General features: G+C 40.9%; 1 protein-coding gene across 13 annotated transcripts in view; it reads right to left on the bottom strand.

The window, feature by feature from the left end:
• The window catches only part of LOC138758400 (transcription factor RFX3-like), a 342,380-nt gene that overhangs the window by 132,892 nt on the left and 185,487 nt on the right, over positions 1-24,001 (bottom strand). For 11 of the 13 annotated variants that reach the window (XM_069927263.1, XM_069927325.1, XM_069927330.1 and 8 more), the window contains 2 exons: positions 14,196-14,275; positions 1,752-2,010 (listed from right to left, as the gene is read on the bottom strand). In XM_069927263.1, the coding sequence (XP_069783364.1) occupies positions 1,752-2,010; positions 14,196-14,275 (339 nt within the window). Of the gene's footprint in view, positions 1-1,751; positions 2,011-14,195; positions 14,276-16,442; positions 19,780-20,033; positions 20,117-24,001 lie in introns of those variants that run through there. The other 2 variants (XM_069927338.1, XM_069927345.1) reach the window with 2 other exon arrangements.

Genomic DNA, 24,001 nt, shown 5'->3' with positions numbered 1-24,001 from the left:
CACACTTTCTTCTCCTTATCTGATTCTATCTATTACCTACCAGACACCGTTTTCCAGTTTATCCTTCCCCTTCCTCATCTTGCTCCATCTACCCATGAACTCCTATCACCTGCCAGCCTCTGCTTCGTGCCGCCCTCTCACTTATACCAGCGATGTCATCTGTATATTCTCAGACCTGAGGCAGGGTCTTGGCCCAAAACACTGACCATCCCTTTGCCTCCATGCATTCTGCCTGACCTGCTGAGCTCCTTCTCTACTTTGATTTTTGCTCCAGATTCCAGCATCTGTGTCTCATATTCCTCTTTAGAGTCACAACCTTCTAACTTACCAAAGATATTATTATTTCATCATCACAGTTTTAAAATCCGGGAAATCTGCAAACAGCCTGGAGACCAGAAGTTTATAGAAGGAGTCTATCACCATCTTTTCAAAGACGACATAGAATATGTCATAAATGTTGATCTTAGCAGGAATACTGGTAAATGTGTGTGCTCTGTACAGTTTTTATTTAAGTGATTTAAAAAATACTTTATTTTTAATTAAAGAGCTATACCAATTGGTTACATTTGGATTCTACAGATAAATAAAGAGAACAGGACAATGACACTTAATTAAATAAAACACCATAGAATGTAACCCAACATCCACATTTAATATTTAAAGCTTTCCAAATAAGTTCCAATGCAGCTAAATCTCCTGCCACTGTCCTAAGACCTGCTACTCTTCACTCATTTCTGGCAAATGATCCAAGTCCAATATTTTGATCCATTATATTAAACCTCAGATTATTGCTTCATACAAAGTCACACCAAAAATCTCCCTTGAGCTGTCAATCTCCAAGAGTCCCAGGATACTGCCACCAAATTCCAAGATTATCTGACTTCGAAAAAGCTCCCAATATCCAGAACCAGATAGTGTACCAAAGCACAGGGCCAATCACAATGCATTATTTTCACTCAGTGTCCAGATTACTACATAATGGATGTACTACTTTAGCAATATTCTTTTTATTTTGTCTTGGTTGCCATTTAGCACTACTAAGATATTAAAAAATGGTACCCAACATAAATATGAGTGTGGATGATGTTTTTATGAAATAATGAAATTTTATGTTGTTATCCTGAATGAGTGTGTGTGCGCGCGCGCACACGCGCTTGTGTGCACATTTATGCAGTGTCACAGAGCTTTAAATTTGAATTCTTTACACCCATTTTGCCTGTATAAAAACCCGATCATGGAATACAAATTTCCCAACCTTACAGGGAGAAGTCCTGTTATTACGTCCGTGGAGCATATCTTTTTAAGTGTTTTGTTCCTGGTTGATTTTAATTAAATGCCCGCTGCGTCATGCAATAAGTTAGGGATCCCAGTCTGATAATGACCCACTTGTTCAATTCTTTCTATCTGTCAAGTGACTAATCCTCATATGCTTTTCTCCCATCTGCTCAAATACATGTTGACTCTTCCTACACTAAAATATTTTTAAAACCATTCTGTTCTCAGTTTCTATCGTGAAATATTTCTGTACACATGATGTCAGTCAAATTGATCTGTATTTCCACATTTTCTTTATCCCTTCTTTCTTCCAGTTGTGGTAACTGTTCTGGGATCTATTCAGTTTTGGAGAATGACAATCAATGTATCCACAATCTCCATCACCATCTCATTCAAAACTTGATATGAAACTGATGATTATGAATTAAAATTTATAGCAAGCCTTATGCAATGCATTATGTTCTGCAAATACTTACTGTTGCTGGAGAAGCACGTGTTGTGTGGCTGACTGGGTGATTGGATCCATCCATTGACCCGCCTATTAGATAGGCACCTCCTGAGCTGCTGATTATCTGACCGCCTGTGACACCCATTGGAATACCGCCAGTGCCCACCATATTGTGCGACGAAACGACTGTTGTCACCTGGGAAGAATTTCCTTGGGAGTCAAAATATGTTCCTCCAGTGTTCTGGCTATACATTTGGGCCTCTGAGTAGGGATAGGTAGTTGATCGCCTGAGGAAAAAGAATAAAAGCAAATGGTTTTCTTCTATTACTCTTTTATTTTGATAAGAAGAAATCTGAAGTAACAGTTTTAACAAAAGTGATTTAAAATAGTTACAAGCTGGTGTTCAGATGTCTGAATTTTTAAAAATACTTTATTTTTTTCATTTTTTTCCATAAATATATTCATAGTCTTTAAACTTTTATAAATGTCAAATAAATATTAAATATTTACAAATATTAAAATAAAACTGAAAAGATCCCCTCCTTTTTCCCTCCCCCCACCCCCCATATGAGAATATAACTTTTCAGAGTTTGAATTTCTTTCATAATTCTTTTTTGTGGGATATCACCTCTTCATATACCTTGAAGGGTCAATTTTACAATTGGACCCCTACATAATCTAAGTATGGATGCCATATCTTAATGAAAGTGTTATATTTATTTTTTAAGTTCTGCATGATTTTCTCCATGGTATACAACTATGCAACTCCCCGGCCCAATGATCAATAAGTAGGGAAACTTGGACTTCCAAGTGATTACTATATACTTCTTGGCCACAGTCAGGGCTATCTTAATAAAACAGATTTGAAATTTAGTTAATTTGTGGCTCATGCCCATAAGGTTGCCCAGAAAGTACAGCGCTGGATTACATATGAAGGTCACCCTTGCCATTCTTGTACTTCAGCGATATCATTCCAGAATGGTCTTACATGACCATGTAGAATGTATAAAGGTTCCAAATTCAATGTCACATCTAAAGCACATTTCAGATATTGATTAATGTAATTTTTGTGGTGTGAGATATAACTGATGTAAAAAATTATATTCAAACCAATCCATATCTCACATTAATTGTTGATGTCATACTGTCCAAACACCAGTCAGTCCATCATTCCTCTGATATTGTAACACCTAACCCCAACTCCTACCTCTCTCTCTCTCAAATTTTGTAGGCTTGGCTTAACACTTTTGCCTTGGAGAGCAGAATACATCCTAGTTATAAATTTAGGTGTGTTTCCCAGTCAAAGCATCCCCTCCACTTAGTTACTTGAGGGCAGTGCCATTGTGGGACCCCATCTCTCTTGCAAGAAGGACCTCAACTGAAGAAAGCAATAGAAAGTTTCATTTCACAGATTATATTTCTGTTTTAATTGTTCAAAGGACATAAGTAGCCCTTCTTCATAGCAATCTTCAATATATTTAATTCCTTTCTCATGAGAAAATATTTAAAACTCTATTGCCCAAATTCATGGGCAAAGGTTCATTTTGGCACAATGGAGCTTTTGGTAATATCCCCACTTTTTTTTCCAATATCCTCATTAATCTCATGCCAAATTTTAATCATATGTATTAGAATTGGGTTATCTGGGGTTTTTTTGTTATTAATTTGACATTCCATTTATAAATGAAATCCTTTGCTGTACTCACTCTCTCTCTCTCTCTCTCTCCCTCTCTCTCTCTCTCTCTCACTCATAGTACGTAGTCCCATTTGGATCCATGAGGGAAAAATCCCTTTGAAAAAGGATGAGAGGAATCTTGCCTGGGCTGCTACATAATATTTTTAAAAATCTGGAAATCTTAAACCTCCCAGCCTATATTTCCACGTCAATTTTCCCTTTGCAATCCGAGGCTCTTTGTTATTCCAAAGAAATAGTCTTGTATGACCATTAAGTATCTTAAAATGATTTTTAGGCAAACAATTGAAGGAGGTATTGCAGTCTCGACATCACTTTCATTTTCACACCATTAAAGTAATAGCCAGAGCTCTCCATCTTTGTAAGTCCTTTTTTTTTCAAGGAAGGGGAGATAGTTAAGTTTGTTTAAATTTTGTAGATTATTATCTACCATTATTCCTAACTATTTAATTCCATCAATTTTCCATTTAAACTAACTTCCTTTTTGGTATCTTTCATATTCAAAATTTATTAATGGCATAATTTCACTTTTTATATCCTGAAACTCTCCTATATTTTTCCATTGTGGTCTGTAGTTTAGTCAAAGACTCAGCCAGGTCTGATAAGAATAACAGTATATCACCAGCAAATAAATTGATTTTATGCTCTTCTTGGCCAACTCTGAATTCCTTTATTTCTGAATCTCTCCTTATAGTTGTTGGTAATGGTTTAATCGCCAAAACAAAAAGATCTGGAGACAATGGGCACCCCTGTCTACTGGATCCACTCAAAGGAACATCGACCACATTTGGCCATTATTTATAATTTTGGCTTGTGGTTTATGATACAGAGTTTTTAGCCAATCAAAGAATGTTTGGCCCATTCCAAACATTACTAGTACATAATAGGAATGGCCACTCTAATCAATTGAATGCCTTTTCTGCATCTAATGATACAATTATATTTGGATTTTCTTTAGACTTAGTCAAATGAATTATATTAAATAGTCTACACAGATTATCTGCAGCTTATATATTTTTTTATGAAGCCCATCTGGTCTAAATGTATCAGTTTAGGTAGATATTCCCCTATCCTATTGGCTAGTGCTTTTGCCAAAATTTTGTAATCCGCATTTAACAAGCAGATAGGTCTGTATGAAGATGGTCTTTGCAGGTCTGTTTTTGTTTTGGTAGTACCATAATGATAGCTGTTGAGAAGGATTCCGGAACTCTTAGTTTCCACCGCCCGATCCAATATCTCCATTATGAGAGGTATCAAAAGATATTTAAATTGTCTATAAAACTCGGGTGGAAAACATCCTCTCCTGGTGACATATTTGCCTGTAATGTATTCAAGGGTTTTTCGATCTCTTCCCTTGTAAAGGGGTCATCTAATTTCATTTGATCTCTCTTCCAATTTTGGCAGTTCAATCACTGAGAGAAATTCATCAATTTAAGTAGAGTCCCCTCTCAAGTTAGATTCATATAGCTTTGTATAGTATTGTTTAAAGTATCATTGATATTTTTCTGATTATATATTAATTTATCTGCTTCATTTTGAATTGCATTTATCATTCTCGATGTCTCCACTGCCTTTAATTGCCATGACAAAACTTTATGTGCTCTATCTCCCAATTCATAGTACTTCTGTTATGACTTTAAAAGATTTTTTTTCAATTCTATATGCTTGTAATTAATTATATTTCAATTTTTTGTTTACCAAAACTTTGTATTTTTCTTTGAAACCCATTCTCTGCTATTCATTTTCCAATTCTGTTATTTCTTTCTCCAGGCCATTGACCTCTGCCATATATTCTTTCTTCATTTTGTTCGGATATGAAATTATCTGTCCCCTCAAGTTAAGTTTTTAACGTATCCCATATTAGGAAATTATCATTAGTAGAGGGTTGTTTGTTTCACAAAACAATTCTATTTGCTCCCTGATAAATTACAGAAATCTGACCTTCTCAACGGTGTAGGATTAAGATATTATCTGCATACATTCTCTTGCTTCTTAGGCATTGTTAGGCATGGTCAGAGAGTAGTCTTGTTAAGTATTCAGTATGAACCACTCCATTTTTCAATCGTGCAGAAATTAAGAGAAAATCTATTCCTGCATAGGATTCTTTGACTATAATGAGTAATCCCTCGTCGTGGGGTGTAACTGTCTTCATGCATCTATCAGGTTTAAATCTATCATAAAAGATAGAGTAGCTTTCACAGTTTTTGCCTTTGTCACTCTCCTTGATGATTTATCAAGGGTGGGATCCAAGCAAAAATTAAATCTCCTTCAATCAGTACATTTAATCTTCTCTCTACTGTTTTTAAGAAGACATTTTGTAAAAAGGATTCATCATCAAAATTTGGAACATAAATATTCATGAGCATCCAGGATTCTACATATATCCAACAATATGCCATTACAAACCTTCCTGCTGGGTCAATGATTAACACCATCCTTGGATCTGGCAGAGCAGATCCAATGCATGGGGGAATTATGGGTAAGGAAGACAGCCATTGCTCCCTCATTGAGCAGCCGCTGCCTGCTTCTTGCTGTGAGCCGGTGCAGTGCTCAGATGAATTGTGGGCTTGGCAGTATGGCACTCCTGCTGCTGCATCTGGAGTTAGATGGGGGTGGGGGATGACAGACAGCTGGACAGGAGACGATGGACAGCCAAAGGCGAGGGGAGGGGGGTGATGGACGGCTGGGGGAGAGGGGACGACGAAAGGCCAGATGCAGGGGGGCAATGGACAGCCGAGGCTAGGAGCAAGGCAGTTGGAGCTAGGAGCCTATATTTGCGGAGTGCCTGCGATCAATTTAGACTGCACCTGCTGGGTAAAACTATGTAGGGGTCCTGGTGGAAAATTATGAGATGGAATTTACTTAATAAATTGTGTCGACATTTACTCATTGCCAGCAGAGCAGAAAATTTGCAAAAATTTGCTGCTTCTCAGCAGCTGTGTAAAAATGCCTAATGATGGATTTTCTGAAGAATCATTAACCAATGCAGTTTATCTGGAGACATCTATAAGTAACCATTCAGTAATACATATTATTGTTTTTGTGCATAGATAAATCATATGTCTCAATATGAAAAGTTAATACATTTGATTTTCAATCAATTCTTTGCAATTAAAGCAAAAAGTAACTGAAAATATATGACATCTATTTAGGGTGGCACGGTTAGTTTGGCAGTTAGTTAAATACTATTATAGCGTTGCAACCCAGGTTCAAATCCAGCACTGTCTGTGTTGGTACATGCATTGTGACAGCAAGCTCCGGTTTCCACTCACCCGCCAAAATAATGGTTGGGACTTGTAGATTAATTAATGTATTTTGGTGGCACAGGCACATGGGCCGTAAAGGCATCTCTAAATGAAAATTAAATTTAAAAGGTGCATCATGAGAGCAAAAACTTCTACTAACTTCTACCGTGATTCAATGCTTTTAGAGGCTGGTCATGGACAGAATTAACACGAACCTAAGCAAAGATCTGGACCCATTGCAATTCGCCTATCATCATAATCGCTTCACAGCAGATGCAATATCTTTGGCTCTCCACTCAGCTCTGGATCACCTCAAAAATAGTAATTCATACATGCAGCTGCTCTTCATAGACTACAGCTCAGCCTTCAATACCATTATTCCCTCAGTTCTGGACAAGAAGCTACAACCTCTAAGACTCTGTGTCCCCCTTTGTAACTAGATCCTTTACTTTCTCATTGGAAGACCACAGTCAGTACAAATTGGAAACAACGTCTCCTCCTCACTGATTATCAACACAAGCACACCTCAAGGATAAGTGCTTAGCTCACTGCTCTACTCATTATACACCCATGACTGTGTGGTGTGGCCAGGCTCAATTCCAATGCTATATACAAGTTTGCTGATGACACCACAGTTGTCAACAAAATCCAAACAGCAATGAAGAAATGTACAGGAGGGAGATAGATCAGCTCATTGAATGGTGTAATGACAACAACCTTTTGCTCAATGTCAGCAAAACCAAGGAGATGATTGTGGACTTCAGAAGAAGTCAGGGGAACACAACCCATTTCTCATCAAGGGCTCAGAGTGGAGAGGATCAAGAACCTCAAATTCCAGGATGTCAACATCTCCGAGTATCTGTCCTGATGATGCAATCACAAAGAAGACTCACTAGAAGCTATACTTTGTGAGGTGTATGAGGAGATTTGTTATGTAACCGAAAACTTCTACAGGTGTACCGTGGAGACCATTCTGACTGGTTGCATCACGGCCTGGTTTGAAGGTGCCAACTCTCAGTACAAGAATAAATTCCAGAGGGTTGTTAACTCAGCCTGCGACATCACAGGCACCAGACTTCAATCCATTGAGGACATCTACATGAGGAGGTGTCTTAAAAAAGCAGCTCTATCCTCAAAGATCCCCACCATGCAGGCCACACCCTCTTCACCCTGCCATTGGGAAAAAGGTACAGGAGGCACACGGACAGCTTCTTCCCCGCTGCCATCAGTTTCCTGAATAATCAATGAACCAAAGACACTGCCTTACTTTTCGTGCACTATTATTTTCATTTTTTAATTTATAGTAATGTTGTAAGATGGTTTATATGAATGTTTGCATTATGATGCTGCCACAAAACACCATATTTCACAACTTGTTCATAACAATAAATTCTGATTCTGAACACAGCAATAACCTGGAGCAATTAAAACATTTTCACACAAGAATGAAGAAATATATTTGATATTAAGACAGTACTGTATATAACTGTGTAACTTCAGTTTAATTTTCAGGTACTGTTATTTCTAAGACTGCATTTCACACCTCAAGAATTCATAATGAGTTCTTTCTTTCATTTTCTTTATCTTAATTAAGTCTTACATTGCAGTTCTACGAAATCTAACAGCATGTCCATTTGCTAACAATAGCTCAATTTGAATATCAGCCTCTTCATTCAAATTCATCTTACTCTCCACACACACCTCATGTTACAGTAGAGATAAACCTATTTGAGAGAGCACAAGATCTCATCTTTCAGTACATTTGCTGCAGGCAATGGCGTTACTTAGAGTCTTCTACAGAATTTAATTGATTAGATAAATAATGTAAATGCATGCACTAAAGATGCATTACAACAAGTCATTCATCAGGCAACATTGTATGAAAGAGGAGTCCAAAGGAACTGCATATGCTGGTCTGAGCAAAAAAACAAATTGCTGGAAGAACTAAACAGGTTAAGTGGCATCTGTGGAGACAACGAGATACTGGCGATTTCAGAATGAGACCCGGTATCAGAAATGAGAGTATTAAGGGAAGATAGCCATTACAGGTGCATTATCTTTCATTGGAAATTCTGAAAACCAAACACCAAACATTTTTCCATGTATGTCATCTGTACACCAAAGCTTGGCACCAAACATGATCCGATGTGACCCACCCGGTCCATCTCTGAGTCTCAATGCTCCTACCAGTCAGACCGGCCTCTGCTACTCACGGACTTTGAAGAGTGTGAAAATGTTTTTAAAAAGCTCAGAGTCCCCTATGGGTAACAGAGAGAAGCAGAAAAAGAAACCTATGTCATTATCAATAGCTCAGAAAGTAGTTATTGCAGAAGCTTAGCGTGGTGTATCTGTGTGGGATCTTACTGAAGATTATGGTGTGAAAACTATCACCATATATGACTTAAAGAAGCAGAAAGATAAGTTGTTGAGGTTTTGCAGTGTCAGTAATGACCAGAAACTAATGAAAAGTAGGAAAACATTGCATCGGGCAAAAAACGTATATCTTGACCGTGTATGATTGAGTGGGTTTGACAATGACCAAAGATTGAACGTATATGATTTTGAGCATGAGATTTCAGCAATTTATTCAGTTAAAGAGAGACTGTTAAATATATTTAAAATGATAATAAAATATTTTAAAACAAAATGAAACTGCTTAGTCAGAAACCTCTGTTAATGAAACAGATGATAATGGAAGAAATCTTTAAAAAGACTCCAACCTGAAGATGATGGTCACCATATTTTCAGGTGTTTGATAGTTTGAGCCAGTTTATGTTTGAAGTTTTACTGTATGTTTAACTTAAAAATAAAAAGTACACCATAATTTTATGGTCTATCTTTATTTCACTTCATTTACTAACCGCCCCCCCCCCCCCCCCATCCACCATGGCCACAACTCAACCCCCTCTGTCCAGCGCCCATGCCATCTCCTCCCCGGCCAGAGACTCTTCTAGTTGCAGAGAGTCTTTGTTTTGTGCAAATCTGAAATTGGCATAATTATTTAATGTACCGCTTTACCATTATTCTATTATCTGAAAAATTCCAAATTCTGAAAAGTGTCTGGTCACAAAGGTTTCTGATAAAAGATTATGTACCTGTATATAGAAGTGAGAGGGAAGGGTGAGCACATGGAAACAAACATAGGGATACCTCATATAACACAGTTAATACGTACCAAACAAGTTCAGTGTTATGGAAAACTGCAATGTTCAAAGCATTATTACAATGTACATTAATGTAATATGCTCCAATTCTATAATTTTTTATTCTTTTACCTAGAACTCTATGCAAACATGTAGATAAAATATTTGAAAGGGATCTATAAAACTGAAAAATGTCAAAGATCTTAAGTGGCAATAAGGGAACATTGTTTATTTAAGAAAATATTTGTCTAATGTAATATGCACTTTAGTTCCAGCTCTGCCTGCCTGTATCCGGCAAACTCTGTGACTGCCTGCTTGGGATGGCGACTGCCAGACCGGGACAGTGACTACTCGCTCCGGTTAGTGACTGTCCAAGACGGGGACTGACCACACGGGATGGGGACTGATTGCTTTGGAAAGTGACTCCCTGCTTGGGATGGTGACAGCCCGGTCGGGACATTTACTGTCTGAGATGATGACTGTCCATTCAGGTCAGAGACTGACTGCTCAGGACAACTTAATCAAATTCTCAATTTCAATCCTGTATTCTGTCTCAACATTTTGAGTCATTCAGCCAAATTTGTTTGTATCGTCAACAAATCAATAACTTAACTGATCAATTTCAATTAACATGAATCAAAGCATTGTGTCTTGAACATTGTAAACATAGCTGGCAATATAATTTCTTAAAATTATCTGCATATTTTATATGCTGAGAAAAATAATTTTGATTGTTGTGTAATTATTATAATATTTTGGAGAACTTGGTAAGATTTAGAGTAGGCTACATACATTTTAAAACAGATCTTGTATGAAAGACTGAAGAATTCACATTGCAGGCTCTCTGTTATTTCACCAGTAGGTGCTAATGGCTCATAAAATGCTTGATCATTGTCTTGCTGGAGTCAGGCTGTCTATAAATACCCTTTCTGCAAAGTGCTTACAGAAAGGTCACTCCTGGGTTTTGTTTATACTTGAGAAAACAATTTGAGCAGAAGAAAGAACTCCTGTTGTTTGCAGGAGAAGGTGGGGGGTTTTGCAAGTCACATGAGTCACATGGGGCTTTCTGGAAGCTGTTGGAGAGAGTTGGAGAGTATTAGAGAGAAGAGAAGCCCTCTCAGTTAGTGTGTGTGGGACACAGAACAGTGCAATCCAGGAAGAACTGATGAAAAGTTCCAAAAGCAGTGGATGGCTGGAAGTGCTATCTGTCTGATGTTTCTCTTGGAATAAGAGGAACAAAAGGGGCTCTGTTGTAACTTGAAAGAAAGAGGTTACCATCTGGAAAACACTGATGGGGAAAGTTTCATCAGCGAGACATTAAGGTGACTAATGGTGGTATCTCAGTTGTGGAAATCCTGGAACAACAAATCTCTCTGCAAACCCTACAAGAACCTTCCTGAGGGGTAAACATTTACCTTTCAAACACCAAAGCCTATGAACTTTATACATGTTAAATTCTGTGCACAGTATAAGTATTTCCTGCATCCAGAGAACTTGGAAGAAGGAGAAATGAGATTGAACTGTGAATCAAAGAACTTTTCTTGAATTTACACACACATTGCATATACGTATGCCTAGAATTAGAAGGGGGTTAATTTGGGTTAGTATAGAGTATAGTTAAGTATAAAGTTAAGTTAAAGTTTGATTCTATTTTCATGTTTGAAGTTGATTAAAAATAACTTTTGTCTTAAAAACCACTTGTCTCGGTGAATGTCTATTGCTGCTGGGATTTGGGATCCTTTGAGCTCGTAACAGTTGTTATGACATAACAAAGTTCAAATGATCATCTAATTGGAGTTTGGTTGTTTGTAACTTCTGTGAAGAATCTTAAAATGATTATGCAAAATATAATTTTTGTTTAAAAACTAAAATCTTGGTCTTCCTGAAAAATTGTTATATTATTTGAAAACATTTTGAAAATGCCTATACAAAATATTAATTCTGTATGTTAATAGCTTAGCTCCAAAATATTATAATTTTAAATTTAATTTTAATTTTAAAATACAGCACGGTAACAGGCCCTTCCATCCCACAAGTCCATGCCACACAAATATCCTAATTAACCTACAACTCCCATACATTTTGAAGGGAATGGAGAGCAGAAAAGCCACGCAGACATGGGGGGAACGTACAAACTCCATATTTGTTGGATAATACCAGAGCGTGCTGACATACAGTGACTCAAGCCATTCCAGCTGTAACCTTATAACTATGGAGAAAAGTCATACCTTTGAATAAAGGTCAAGATGCAGCTGCCTTTTATCTCTGTTGCTTATCCCTCCAAATAAACTGAGGCCCCTAGAAATTATCATTCTGAAATCCAAGGCTCATGGAGGAAGCAGAACTAGTGTTGTCATATATAACTCTTGAAAAAAAATCATCTAATAAACAGAAATCTATTAAAAAGTAGATAAATTTAATTGGTTCTCACCCAAAGTCAATGATTGCCAAATGGTTCAAATCACAATTTACTCTCCCTATGATACCACAGATACAAATCAATGTGTTTCCTGCCTATCCAATGCCAGAGACTCCAACCCAATGATCCTCTAAGGCACCAACAAAGATCCTAATCTCTACGACACAAGTAGTTTACTTTATTCTTCTTAATCAAAACCCCAATCTTCTATAACCTTCCCCTTTGGACCTGATTCTTTGTTCTTCCTCTTCTTGACTCACATCTTCAATGAGAAACTCCCCTCCCTCTTTCAGCCATTCACCTACTTTGATGACCTGACCCAAGCCTGATCTTTGGTGTCTAACATCAGTCACTTTCTGCAATTAAATCCCAAGTTCATGGTACCACAAATTCTTTCAGCAGTGCACAATGTGTGTGACTGGGTCAGTTGTTAACAGCCCAATGCAATATCTATAGAGTTGAATCTTCAGGTAAACTGAAATCTTTAGCAATTAATATTTTAGCCATATGCTATGAATCTATGTTAAAGCATCCTTTGGTCATTGACTGATCCAATCATTATCTATCTAGATGCAAACAAAAAATGGTGGCACTGCTGGAATTACTGTAATACAGTGCTGGTGTGAACCCAGACACAGCACTACCACACAGGATCCTACAGCCTGGTACTAATAAGAAGGCTTCATACCAGTTTTAAAAGGAGCAGTTTTTAAAAAAATCTAGCAACCTCCAGGTCTGTGCCCAAAATGGCAGCACCTGTGCTGGATAGAGGCCATGAGTGGTTGCAGACTCCTGCGTAGCACTGGACTGTGCAGTGGACTAGAAAGGGGGAGGATAACCCCCAGTTGAGACAGTTACCATGGCAGAGGACCAAAAAGAGGCCAGCGAGGGTACAACAGCTAAAGGACCAACACAGGCTGCAGGCTTCAGGAGACTGGCTCATGGGAACGAGGTGTCGAAACCAGGATTTGAGAGGGCGCTGACAGCAAGAAGGGCTCCTGAAGCCTTTCTAACTGTATCATGTGTTTGGATTTGGAGCTCTGGTTGCCAGTGGTTTGAATTGATTTGTGTGGCTGCAGAGAATGCGGGAGCATGGAAGTGAACCCACGAACACTCAGTGTCTCTGAAGGGACTCTTTAATTTATCTTTCTCCTATTGTTAAGAGTGCCAGGCAAGGCTCAAGGTGATTCTTGTTTGCCTGATGACAGATAAAAGTTGAAATATATCACGTATATTATATTTTTAATGTATTATACGTGATATAAAAGAAAACACGGGTTTTATAAATTGTTACTTGCAAATCAATTTCTTTCATTTTGAACTCTGAGCTGTACTTTCCAAATAATTTTAATTACTAACTGCAATGCTCCTGACATTTGTTATTGGTCTCCTTTTTCTGTTTACTTGACTTTAGTTTCCTATGTCATAAATGCAAGCATGTTTTTTCCACCAGGGTTAGGCAAGACAAGAACTAAAAGACATCAGTTAAGCTTCAAAGGTGAAATGTTTAAAGGTAACAATCGGGTGAACTTCTTCACACAGAGGATGGTGAGAATGTGAAATGAGCCACCAGCTAAAATGGTGAATGCAAACTCAATTTTGACATTTAATAAAAATTTGGATAGATATGTGGGTGGAAGGGGGATGGAGGGCTATGGTGAAAGTGCAGGTCAATAATACCAAGCATAATAGTTTGGTACTGACAAGATGGGCCAAAGTGCCTGTTTCTATGCTGCAGAGTTCTATGGTACTCTGTTTCTAAATGCCCTTCAGCTTTAGATGCTCCTTACCTTGTTTCTTCACAGTAATGTACATATAAGCCAGTTAGCTATTAAAACAGGAGATAAACTCAGAAAGAGAAATTAAGTTGATAAGGAATCTTTTGGTAATAATGGAACACAAGTTCATTGCCAGCCCATTTACACCTGCCCAAATTTTATTTCATTCACTTCAATATCAGAAGGAGACTCACATAGTTCCATTAGTATAAACAGCATCGCTCCCTTCCACATACTGCACCTGTGTTGGATAGACATGCTGCACCTGCTGTACCTGAAAAATAAAAAGCATTTAATTATTTTCACCTTAAACATTTGGTTTAGTTTTGCTATCAGTGGCAAAGCAGCCCAAGAAATTTACACAAAAAAATTGAGCGATGTCTGCAAAGAAGACTTTCCATAACAAATAATCGGCTGGAGGAACTTAGCGAAGTGAGCAGCATTAGCAGAACAAGAATTGACATTTTGGGTCAGAAAGGATAGCCGTATAGTCATATAGACTCTCAAAAATATCTACAGGTGTACCATGGAGAGCATTCTGGCTGTTTGCATCACTGCCTGATATGGAGGTGCCAACTCTCAAGACAAGAATGAACTCCAAAGGCTTGTTAATTTGGCTTGTGACAACACAGGCACCAGATTTCACTCCATCAAGGACATCTATATGAGGTGGTGTTTTAAAAAAGCAGGCTCTATCTTCAAAGACTCCCACCACCCAGGCCATGCCCTCTTCACTTTGCTACCATTGGGAAAAAAGTTCAGGAGCCTAAAGACGAGCACTCAACAGCACAAGGACAGCTTCTTTCCCACTGCCATCAGATTCCTGAATAATCAATGAAGACTACCTTACTTTTCATGCACTATTTTTTTAAAGTTATGTTGTAAGATGGTTATAATATGAATGTTTGCTCTATGCCGCTGCTGTAAAACACCAAATTTCATAACTTGTTCATGACAATAAATTCTGATTCTGCTTCTAAAATTTGTTGATCAAGAACAAGTGGGGAAAGCTTGAAAAAAAGCAACACAATCTGTGGAGGAGCAGAGAATAATTGAGAGCAAATTTGGGATTTCTTCCCTTAATGATGTCAGTGCAGAAATTACAAAGCTTTGTCAGGTTCAAAATATAATGACTTTGAACACTGACAGTTTTCTTTGTTATTGCACCTGCAAAATTCAACCTTTCATGTATGCGCTGCATCTCTGCTTGATATTAGAACAAATTTACCATAATGATTCAATTTATTACAATTTCCTACTGTATTAGGATTGTAACTTTTGTTTTTCGCATTTAAATTTTCCCAACTACTTAAGTATGGCATCGATTCAGTAGATTAAAAATCTATTCATGGCATTGAAAGCTTTGCATCATTTAATTACCAATGATTGGCTAAATATAATTACATACCATGTTTGTTTCTATTATTTAGTCTAAATTCTGTTCACTAGATTCATTCCAGCTATGGTTGAATGCTACTATCTCTGCATATTTATCACAGTTGACTCATTTGGATTTCAGTGTTAAAATTATTGGGAAAATTGCATGATCTCAATTGTGTTTGCTGCAATTTACACACGAATCACTCAATTTATGAAATGATTACACTCTTGAAAAATGGTGCAATAAGCTGACACTCATAAATCTCAAAAGCATCCTGTTAGTTTCAAACCTGGTCAAGTTATAGAGCTCAAGGTTTGGCGAGAACATCTAATCATTTTTTTAAAATTGTTCAATCCAAGTATCTGAAGAATAAATATTTAATTAGCAATTAAATCTTATAATAATGAAACTGTGGCGGTGTGAGCAGTGGAGAAACACAGCCACCATGTTGAGGGTCATTAACGACTGTATTTATTCAAATTCAGCGCGCCCCGATAAGGGCAGCATGAGCTCAGTCACCTGGTGCATTGTGACATCATAATCGCTGCCCAGGGTGCACGCTGGAAGGGATGCTGGAGTCAGAGAGAAACCTCTGATGACGCCATTTCCCCATGGCTGCCCCGCCATGTGGCGATACAAGCGGGGCCGGTTCGCCATGAGGATGTGCGCCGCCATACAACCCACCCTCCCCAGAACCGGCTACGCGTCCTGTCGCTTTGGCGGCCGGTCCCGGCGCTTGGGTGCACCGGCTGTTATAAGTCCAGATGGGCCGCCTTCAGGCGGTCCACCATAAAATGTTACTCTCTCCCCCCAACGTCCAGGGTGAAGGTTCCGCCAGACTGGTGCAAGAATTTGTATGGCCCCTCGTACGGTCGCTGTAGTGGTGCACCTTGTAGTCCCCTCCGCATGAAAATGAACTGAGTCGAGTCGAGCTCTTTGGGGAGATGAAATGACCGGGTGCCATGGCGTACCAGGGGTGGGGAGGCCAGTCGCCTGCGTAGGTCAGCCAGCAAGTTTTTGTTGGTGGCCGTGGTGTCAGGGTCTGGGCCGAAAAACTCACCCAGCAGGGAAAGCGGTGCACCGTACACCATCTATGCTGCTGAAACCTGCAGGTCCTCCTTGGGTGCTGTCCTAATCCCGAGGAGGATCCATTTGTCCACCCAGTCTGGTCCAGAGAGCCTGGCCATATGCGATGCCTTCAGGTGCCTGTGGAACCTCTCCACCAACCCGTTGGGCTGCGGGTGGTATGCTGTGGTGTGATGGAGCTTGACCCCCCAGGAGCTTCGCCGACTGAATTCACAGGGCAGACATGAACTGCACCCCTCTGTCTAATGATGTGCACCGGGACTCCGAAATGGGTGATCCATTGGCTGACCAGAGTCCTGGCGCACATCTTTGCGGAGGCGTCCTTAACCGGGACGGCATCCAACCACCTTGTGGCCCGATCCACCACCGTGAGGAGGTAATGAGCCTCCTAGGACACCGGCAGGGGCCCGAAAACATCAACAATGTGTTGGAATCTGAAAACCGCCGGGTCGAAGTTCTGGATGGGGGTTCGCGTGTGTCGTTGGACCTTGGAGGTTTGGCACCTGGTACAGTTCCTGGCCTGTTCCGCCACCTCCTTCTTCAGCCCATGCCACACAAACTGTTCCGCGATCATCCACACAGTTGTCTTTACCGTTGGGTAAGCGAGGTCGTCGATCAGACTGAAGACCTTCGCCCTCCAATGTGGCTGGACCACCGAGCCTGGTGTTACTGTTGAGATATCGCAGAGCAATGTGTCCGGGTTGCTGGGCACCCGGACATCCTTGAGTTTGAGGCCCGAGATGGCGGTTCGCAAGGCATCTTTCCTCTGTGCCTGAATCAGTTGCTCATAATTCAGACCAGGCGCGAGAGTGTTGATGGCTGGACGGGAGAGCGCACCCGCCACTACATTGTCCTTGTTGGCCCTGAGTCGGATGTCGGTCGTGAACTCAGACACGAACGAGAGGTGGCGATGCTGTCTGGCGGACCACGGATCTTTGGCCATCGCCAGTGCTTGAGTGAGGGACTTGTGATCTGTGAAGGCAGTGAACGGCTTGCCCTCGAGGAAGTAGCGGAAATGGCGGATGGGCAAATAAAGTGCCAGGCGCTCCTGGTCGAAGGCGCTGTATTTGAGCTCTAGTGGGTGCAGCTGCTTGCTGAAAAAGGCCAGCGGGCACCATTGTCCATCGAGCCACTGTTCAAGAACCCCCCACCCTGCCCACTGCCATAGCATTAACGGAGAGCGCCGTGTGCGCCTCCAACCGCGGGTGCACCAGCAGCATGGTGCTGGCTAGAGTCTCCTTTGTCACGATGAAAACCCTGTCCGCCTCCTCTGACCACGATAAAGTCTTTTCTTTGGTGGCCATGAGCGTGAACAATGGGCGCATGGTACGTGCGGCTCTGGGGATGAAATGATGGTAAAAGTTCACCATCCCTGTGAACTCTTGGAGGCCTTTCAGGGTGAAGGGTATGGGGAATCGTTGAACAGCTGCTACCTTCTCTGGCGCCAGCGCAGCCCCAGCCACTGAAATAGTGTGCCCCAGGAACTGGAAGAACGTCTTGTCGAACTGGCATTTGGCCACATTGACTGTGAGGCTGATGTCTGCCAGCCGGGCAAAAAGTGTGCAGAGGTGGGCTTTGTGTTTGTTGCGGTTGCGACTGACAATGAAAATATCGTCCAGGTAAATGAACACAAAGTCCAGGTCTTTTCCAACCACGTCCATGAGGCGCTGGAATATTTGGGGTGCGTTCTTTAGACCGAAGAGCATACGCAGGAACTCAAAGAGGCCGAAAGGGGTGATAATGGCCATTTTACCCACGTCATCTGGATGCACCGGGATTTGATGGTATCCCTGCATGATGTCCACTTTGGAGAAAACCCGTGCGCCATGGAGGTTGGCAGAGAAGTCCTATACGTGGGGCACCGGGTACCTGTCAGGGGTGGTTGCATCGTTCAACTGACGGTAAGCTTCGCACGGTCTCCAGCTCCTGGACGATTTCAGAACCATATGGAGCGGTGATGCCCAGGCGCTGTCCGAGCGCCGGACGATTCCCACTTCCTGGAGCCTGGAGAACTCCTTCTTTGCCTACTGGAGCTTCTCAGGCGGCAGCCGTCTGGGTCTAGAATGCAGCGGGGGGCCCTGTGTAGTGATGTGGTGGAAGACCCTATGCTGGGGCAGGGCAGAGTTGAACCATGGCTCTAAGATGGCAGGGAATTCATGGAGGATCTCCTCGAACTCGTCTCTGGCAGTGGTGATTTCAGGCCTGCGGGCTTCTGCTGTGTCCAGTCAGGTGGAGTGGAACATTCAGGCGTTGACCAGCCTTTTGCCCTTCATGTCAACCAGTAGGCCGTGAGCTCTGAGGAAGTTGGCCCCAAACAGCACGGTGCCCACGGAGGCTAGGACGAACCTCCAGTAGAACTTCTCCTTCCCGATCTAGATCTGTGCCCTGCGGGTGCCATAGGTAATGATGGTGGAGCTGCAGGGTTAGACCTCGAGATTGGGTGCGAGTGTCTAATGCTGTGGGGGGAAGGACACTGAGCTCAGCCCCTGTGTTCACCAGGAATCGGCGGCCGGTGGACTTGTCCATCACATTAAGGAGGCTGTTTGTGTGGCCAACGTCACAGACATCAATGAAATCTGGTCTGGTCATTTCCCTGAAACCTGCAGGGCTGATGGCACTTATGGGCTTGCGCTCCCCAGCGCTGGTGGTAGAAACAGCAGATCGACTGGCCCTCCTCTGGCTTGGTCTTGGGAATGGCTTGCAGTCAGCTGGCTCCTGGTCATGGCACCTGGTTGACAGCTGCCTCGTTCTCCCTCTTCATACGTCAGAGGCTGCTGCCCTCTCGGGTTCGAGAAGTCTTCATCTGTGAGGAGAAGCTGGATGGCCTCTGGCATTTGTTCCAGGAATATCTTACGGAAGAGAAAACAAGGCTTGTGGTCTTCTGCCAGGGCCAGCATTTCATCCATCTGCACTGACAGACTACGGTCCCCAACCCCATCTAGGTGAAGGAGCCTGGAAGCCCGTTGCTGGGGAGTTAACTCAAATGTTCCAAGCAGCAGGTCTTTGAGGGCGGTGTACTTGCCCATAGCCGGGGGGGTGGTGGATGATGTCGCTGCCGTATCTTGGTCCAGAGCGCTCATGACATGATAGAACATCGTGGCGTCTGAGGAAATGTCGTGGAGTTGAAATTGTGCTTCTGCCTCCTCAAACCACGTTCTCAGTCAGTGGGTCCTAAAGGGGGGAAGCTTGATGGAGACACCGTTAAGCTCTGCCAAATCCATGGTGATCAGGAGTCCAGAAATTCTTCTGGGCTTGTCGTGGTCATCACTGCAGCAGTGTGAGCAGTGAGAGAGACACAACCACCATGTTGCGAGTCGTTAACGACTGTTTTTATTCAAATTCAGCGCGCCCCGATAAGGGCAGCATGAGCTCAGTCACCTGGTGCATTGTGACATCATAATCGCTGTCCAGGGTGCACGCTGGAAGGGATGCTGGAGTCAGAGAGAAACCTCTGACGATGCCATTTCCCCATGACTGCCCCGCCACGTGGCGATACAAGCGGGGCCGGTACGCCATGAGGATGTGCACCACCACAAAAGCATACATTTCATCTTAGGATATTTACCAAGTGAAACATCCAAGGTGCCTCTCAATTTTCCTGCTCATGTCTTCTTCCATCAACTCTGGAGTTGGGTCCTGGAGTTAAACAAGAAAAGCTACATATGCTGTGATTGTAGTTAACACAAAAATGCTGGAGAAACTCAGCAAGCCACACAGTGTTCTTTATTTAGCAAAGATAAAAATTCATAACCAATGTTTCAGACCTAACAGTTGTTTCTCACCTCCTCTCATTCCTACCATCTTTTGCCTTGCCTATTTTAATATGAGCCCCACACACCACCATCGTCTTCTTCATGCATCGCTTATGTAGTTATCACTTGAGTGAATTGCATTTTTGTTGGCACAGATGTACTCCATTCTACTGGGATTTCAGTTGCTGTGTATTGTTAACATTTAGTGCTGTATGTCTAAAAAGAACCACCCAAAGCCTGAATTATATCGCAATGAAAATTTGTGAATAGAATTCTCATAAATTGAGTTATACCTGTACAGCGTGGGAATGGTGTGATAGAATTTTTCATTAAGAGGAACATGGAAAAGGTAGAAGCAAACTCTTCTGCTAATTGGGAAATCTGCGATTTGGAGACATAAAAAAAAACAGACAAGCCTTTTATGAATGGAATTTGGACACATTTCAATTGGCCGAGTGGTAGAAATTCAGAATGATTTTCTTAGTCTATTGTAGAATTTAAAACTGAGATTGATGGATATTGTTTACCAAAGATACAGGTGATGGAATGTGGGGAAAGTGGGGTTGTATATAGAACTGAGACAGAAATCAGGCATAATCTAATTGAATTGTGAACAAACTTCAGTGTTTAGAGAGCTTCCAACAACGTTTACAGGTAAGGTGAGCTGGGCTAAATGCAAGAGTTAAAATGGAAAGTAGTTTCAATTCAAGGAGTTTGATATATAACATTTAGTAGTGATAATGGGGTGACAGAGAGAATAGAGTCACAGTTTTACAACATGGAAACAGACCCTTTGGCTCAACCTGTCCATGCTGACAATGTTGTCTTCCCAAGCTAGTCCTATTTTCCTGTGTTCATCCCAAATCCATCCAAATATTTCCTATCCATATACCTGTCCAAACATATTTTAAACATTACAATTTCACCTGGCTCCACCAGTACCTCTTGCAGCTTGTTCCATTTCTGTCCCACCCACCATCTTGGTGAAAAAAAAGTCCCTTAGGTCCTTTTTAAATCTTTGCCATCTCAGTTTAAAACTATGGCTTTTAGAACCATAGAACAATACTGGACAGAAACAGGCCCATTTGGCCCTTCTAGTTAGTGCTGAACCATTGTTCTGCCTAGTTCCACTATCCTATACCCAGTTCATAGCTCTTCATACCTCTCCCATCCATGTATCTGTCCAAATTCTTCTTAAATGTTAAAATTGAGCCTGCATTCTCCGATTCAGCTGGCAATTTGTTCCACACTCCCACCACTCAGTGAAATTCCCCCTGATGTTCCCCCTAAACTTTTTCCTTTCACCCTAAACCCATATCCTCTTGTTTGTATTCACCTACTCTCAGTGGAAAAAGCCTACCTGTTTTTTTACTGTCTATCCTCCTCAATTTTAAATACCTTTATTAAATCTCTTTTTATTCTTCTACATTGTAGGGAATAAAATTACAATTTGTTTAAACTTTCCCTTTAACTCAGTTCCTGAAGTCCAGGCAATATCCTTATTGATATCTTTCCTGTAGTTAGGTGACTAAAACTGCACACAATCGGGGTGCGTCCATGCTGGGTGGCTGAGCAGACGTGTTTCATTAATCCTAAAAAGTGGTTTTAATGAAAGATTTTCAACTACATAAGTGTACATACATCTTTTAAAGATTAATATTGGACGATTCCCACAGGAAGAAGCCAAAATCTGTTATGGAATAAGCTCAAACCTCGCCAGTCACCTTGACAGAAATTGAGGGTGGAGATGCCTCCTCCTCTCAACGAACACCAGACTTTGAAACTCTGCTGCAAGAGATTGGAGGTTTGGGTCAACTTTTTACTAGTATGAAGAATGCCATTAAAGAGCTTACTACTACAGTGAGAGATGTGGGTGACGCTATTAATGATTTAAATGAAAGAGTGGCCAGATCCGAGAAAGATCTTGGCAAACATGATAAACAAATCAAAGAACTAAAGAAACAAGCTGAACAATAGGCAACAGATAAGCAGCTTCTTTTGGACAAATTGGATCATATGGAGAACTTCAGTCAGAGGAACAATGTGTGAATTGTTGGCCTGAGAGAAGATGCAGAAGGCAGAAGATGCCATGAAATTCTTCAAGACCTGGATCCCTCAAGTCCTTTGCACTGATGAACTTGGCGACCGAGTGCACATTGAATAGGTGAAGCTTGCCCTCGACCCGTTCTGTTGAGATTACTGAGCTTCAAGGATAGAGAGACCACCCTAAGAGTTGCTTATGAAAATGCTTGAAACCCTGGTTCTCCCTTGAAATGGGACAATGCAGAGATCATGTTCTTCCAGGACTTCAGTAACGCAGTGATTCAGAGAAGACAATTTGACGTGGACCAGAGGCAACTTCGAGAAAATAACTTCAAATATACAATTCTGTATCCAGCAATGTTGACATAATTTAAATAGAAAGAAGAAGTGGAAGAGTTTATTCAATAACTATGAAGAGGAACAGTGAAGCTGGCATTGAAAGACTGGTGTAAATCCAGATATTTAAGGACATAGTAAAGTTTTTTTTTGTGTGGTGGTCGTCTTAATTTTTATGGCGAAATGTAAAAGTTTTATCCTTTCTACATCTCGGGGAGCCTGGAAATGGAAAGAAGGTTCTGAAGGTACAGCATGGTTCAACTCTGGCTTAAGAGGGGTAATGGTGACAATGGGGGGGGGTGGGGGGGGGGGGGGGGGGTGGAAGAGAGTTTTCAAGATGGCGCTTCAGGGTGGGATTCTTCTTCTTCTTTCTCCCTGAAAGTTTTCACGGGGCTTTTCTTCATGGGCCTTGGGGACTTTCTGTCTACATCACTGCCGGGATGGAGGTTGCATGATTTTTAGGGCAAGGTCACAGATGACGAAACGCTTTACATACTTGTATAGTTGCACAGAATTTTTAATATGTTATTATGGATAAGTCATTGAAGTTTATAAGTTTTAATGTCAACAGTTTGAACAGATAGTCAAAAGGTAAGGAATGCTCTCATATTTAATAAAGATAAAAGCTGACATATTATTTCTCCAAGAAATACATCTTACTAAAGTGGAACATGACAAATTGAGACGATTGTGAGGCTGGGGGGGTAGGGGGTGGTCTTCTCTTCCTCATTCAATTCAAAAGCAGTGGGGGTGGAAATTTTGATTAATAAGAACATCCCCATCGCTGTAGAAAATGCCTCCATGGATCAAGTAGGTAGATATGTAATGATAAATGGCAAACTTTACTCATTATCATGGATGTTAATGAATATTTAGCCCCGAATTATGACAGTTTAAAACTGTCTTTAGGTCTTTATGAAAGACGTACTTTTAAAAGCCACAGAGGGAAGGAAAAAATATATTGATTGGAGGGGACTTTAAATTTTGTTTGGATCCGATCCTAGATAAATCGTCAAAAATGGTAGCAAGAGCCAAGGCAGCTAAATTATCTCTCTCATATATGAAAGATTTAAACTTGATGGATGTATGGAGGAAGTCTAACCCTAAGGAGAGAGATTATTCATTTTATTCAAAAAAATATGACTCATATATCAGAATAGATTTATTTTTGCTATCGTCAAGTCTGAAAGATCAAGTAGTAAAAACCAAATACTTACCAAGGCTGCACTCAGATCATTCACCAATAATCTAGGTAATACAATTATCAGAGAAGCAGGAAAATAAATACAGGTGGTAATTAAATACGATGTTACTAAAATGGGAGGATTTTAAACAATTTATATGCAACAGATTGAACATTTTTGTGAAACTATTTTTGGATCAATGGACAATAGCTTTCTAA

This window comes from Narcine bancroftii, chromosome 1 (assembly GCF_036971445.1).
Source record: "Narcine bancroftii isolate sNarBan1 chromosome 1, sNarBan1.hap1, whole genome shotgun sequence".
NCBI lineage: Eukaryota > Metazoa > Chordata > Chondrichthyes > Torpediniformes > Narcinidae > Narcine > Narcine bancroftii.
This window is presented reverse-complemented; position numbering and strand designations above follow the sequence as displayed.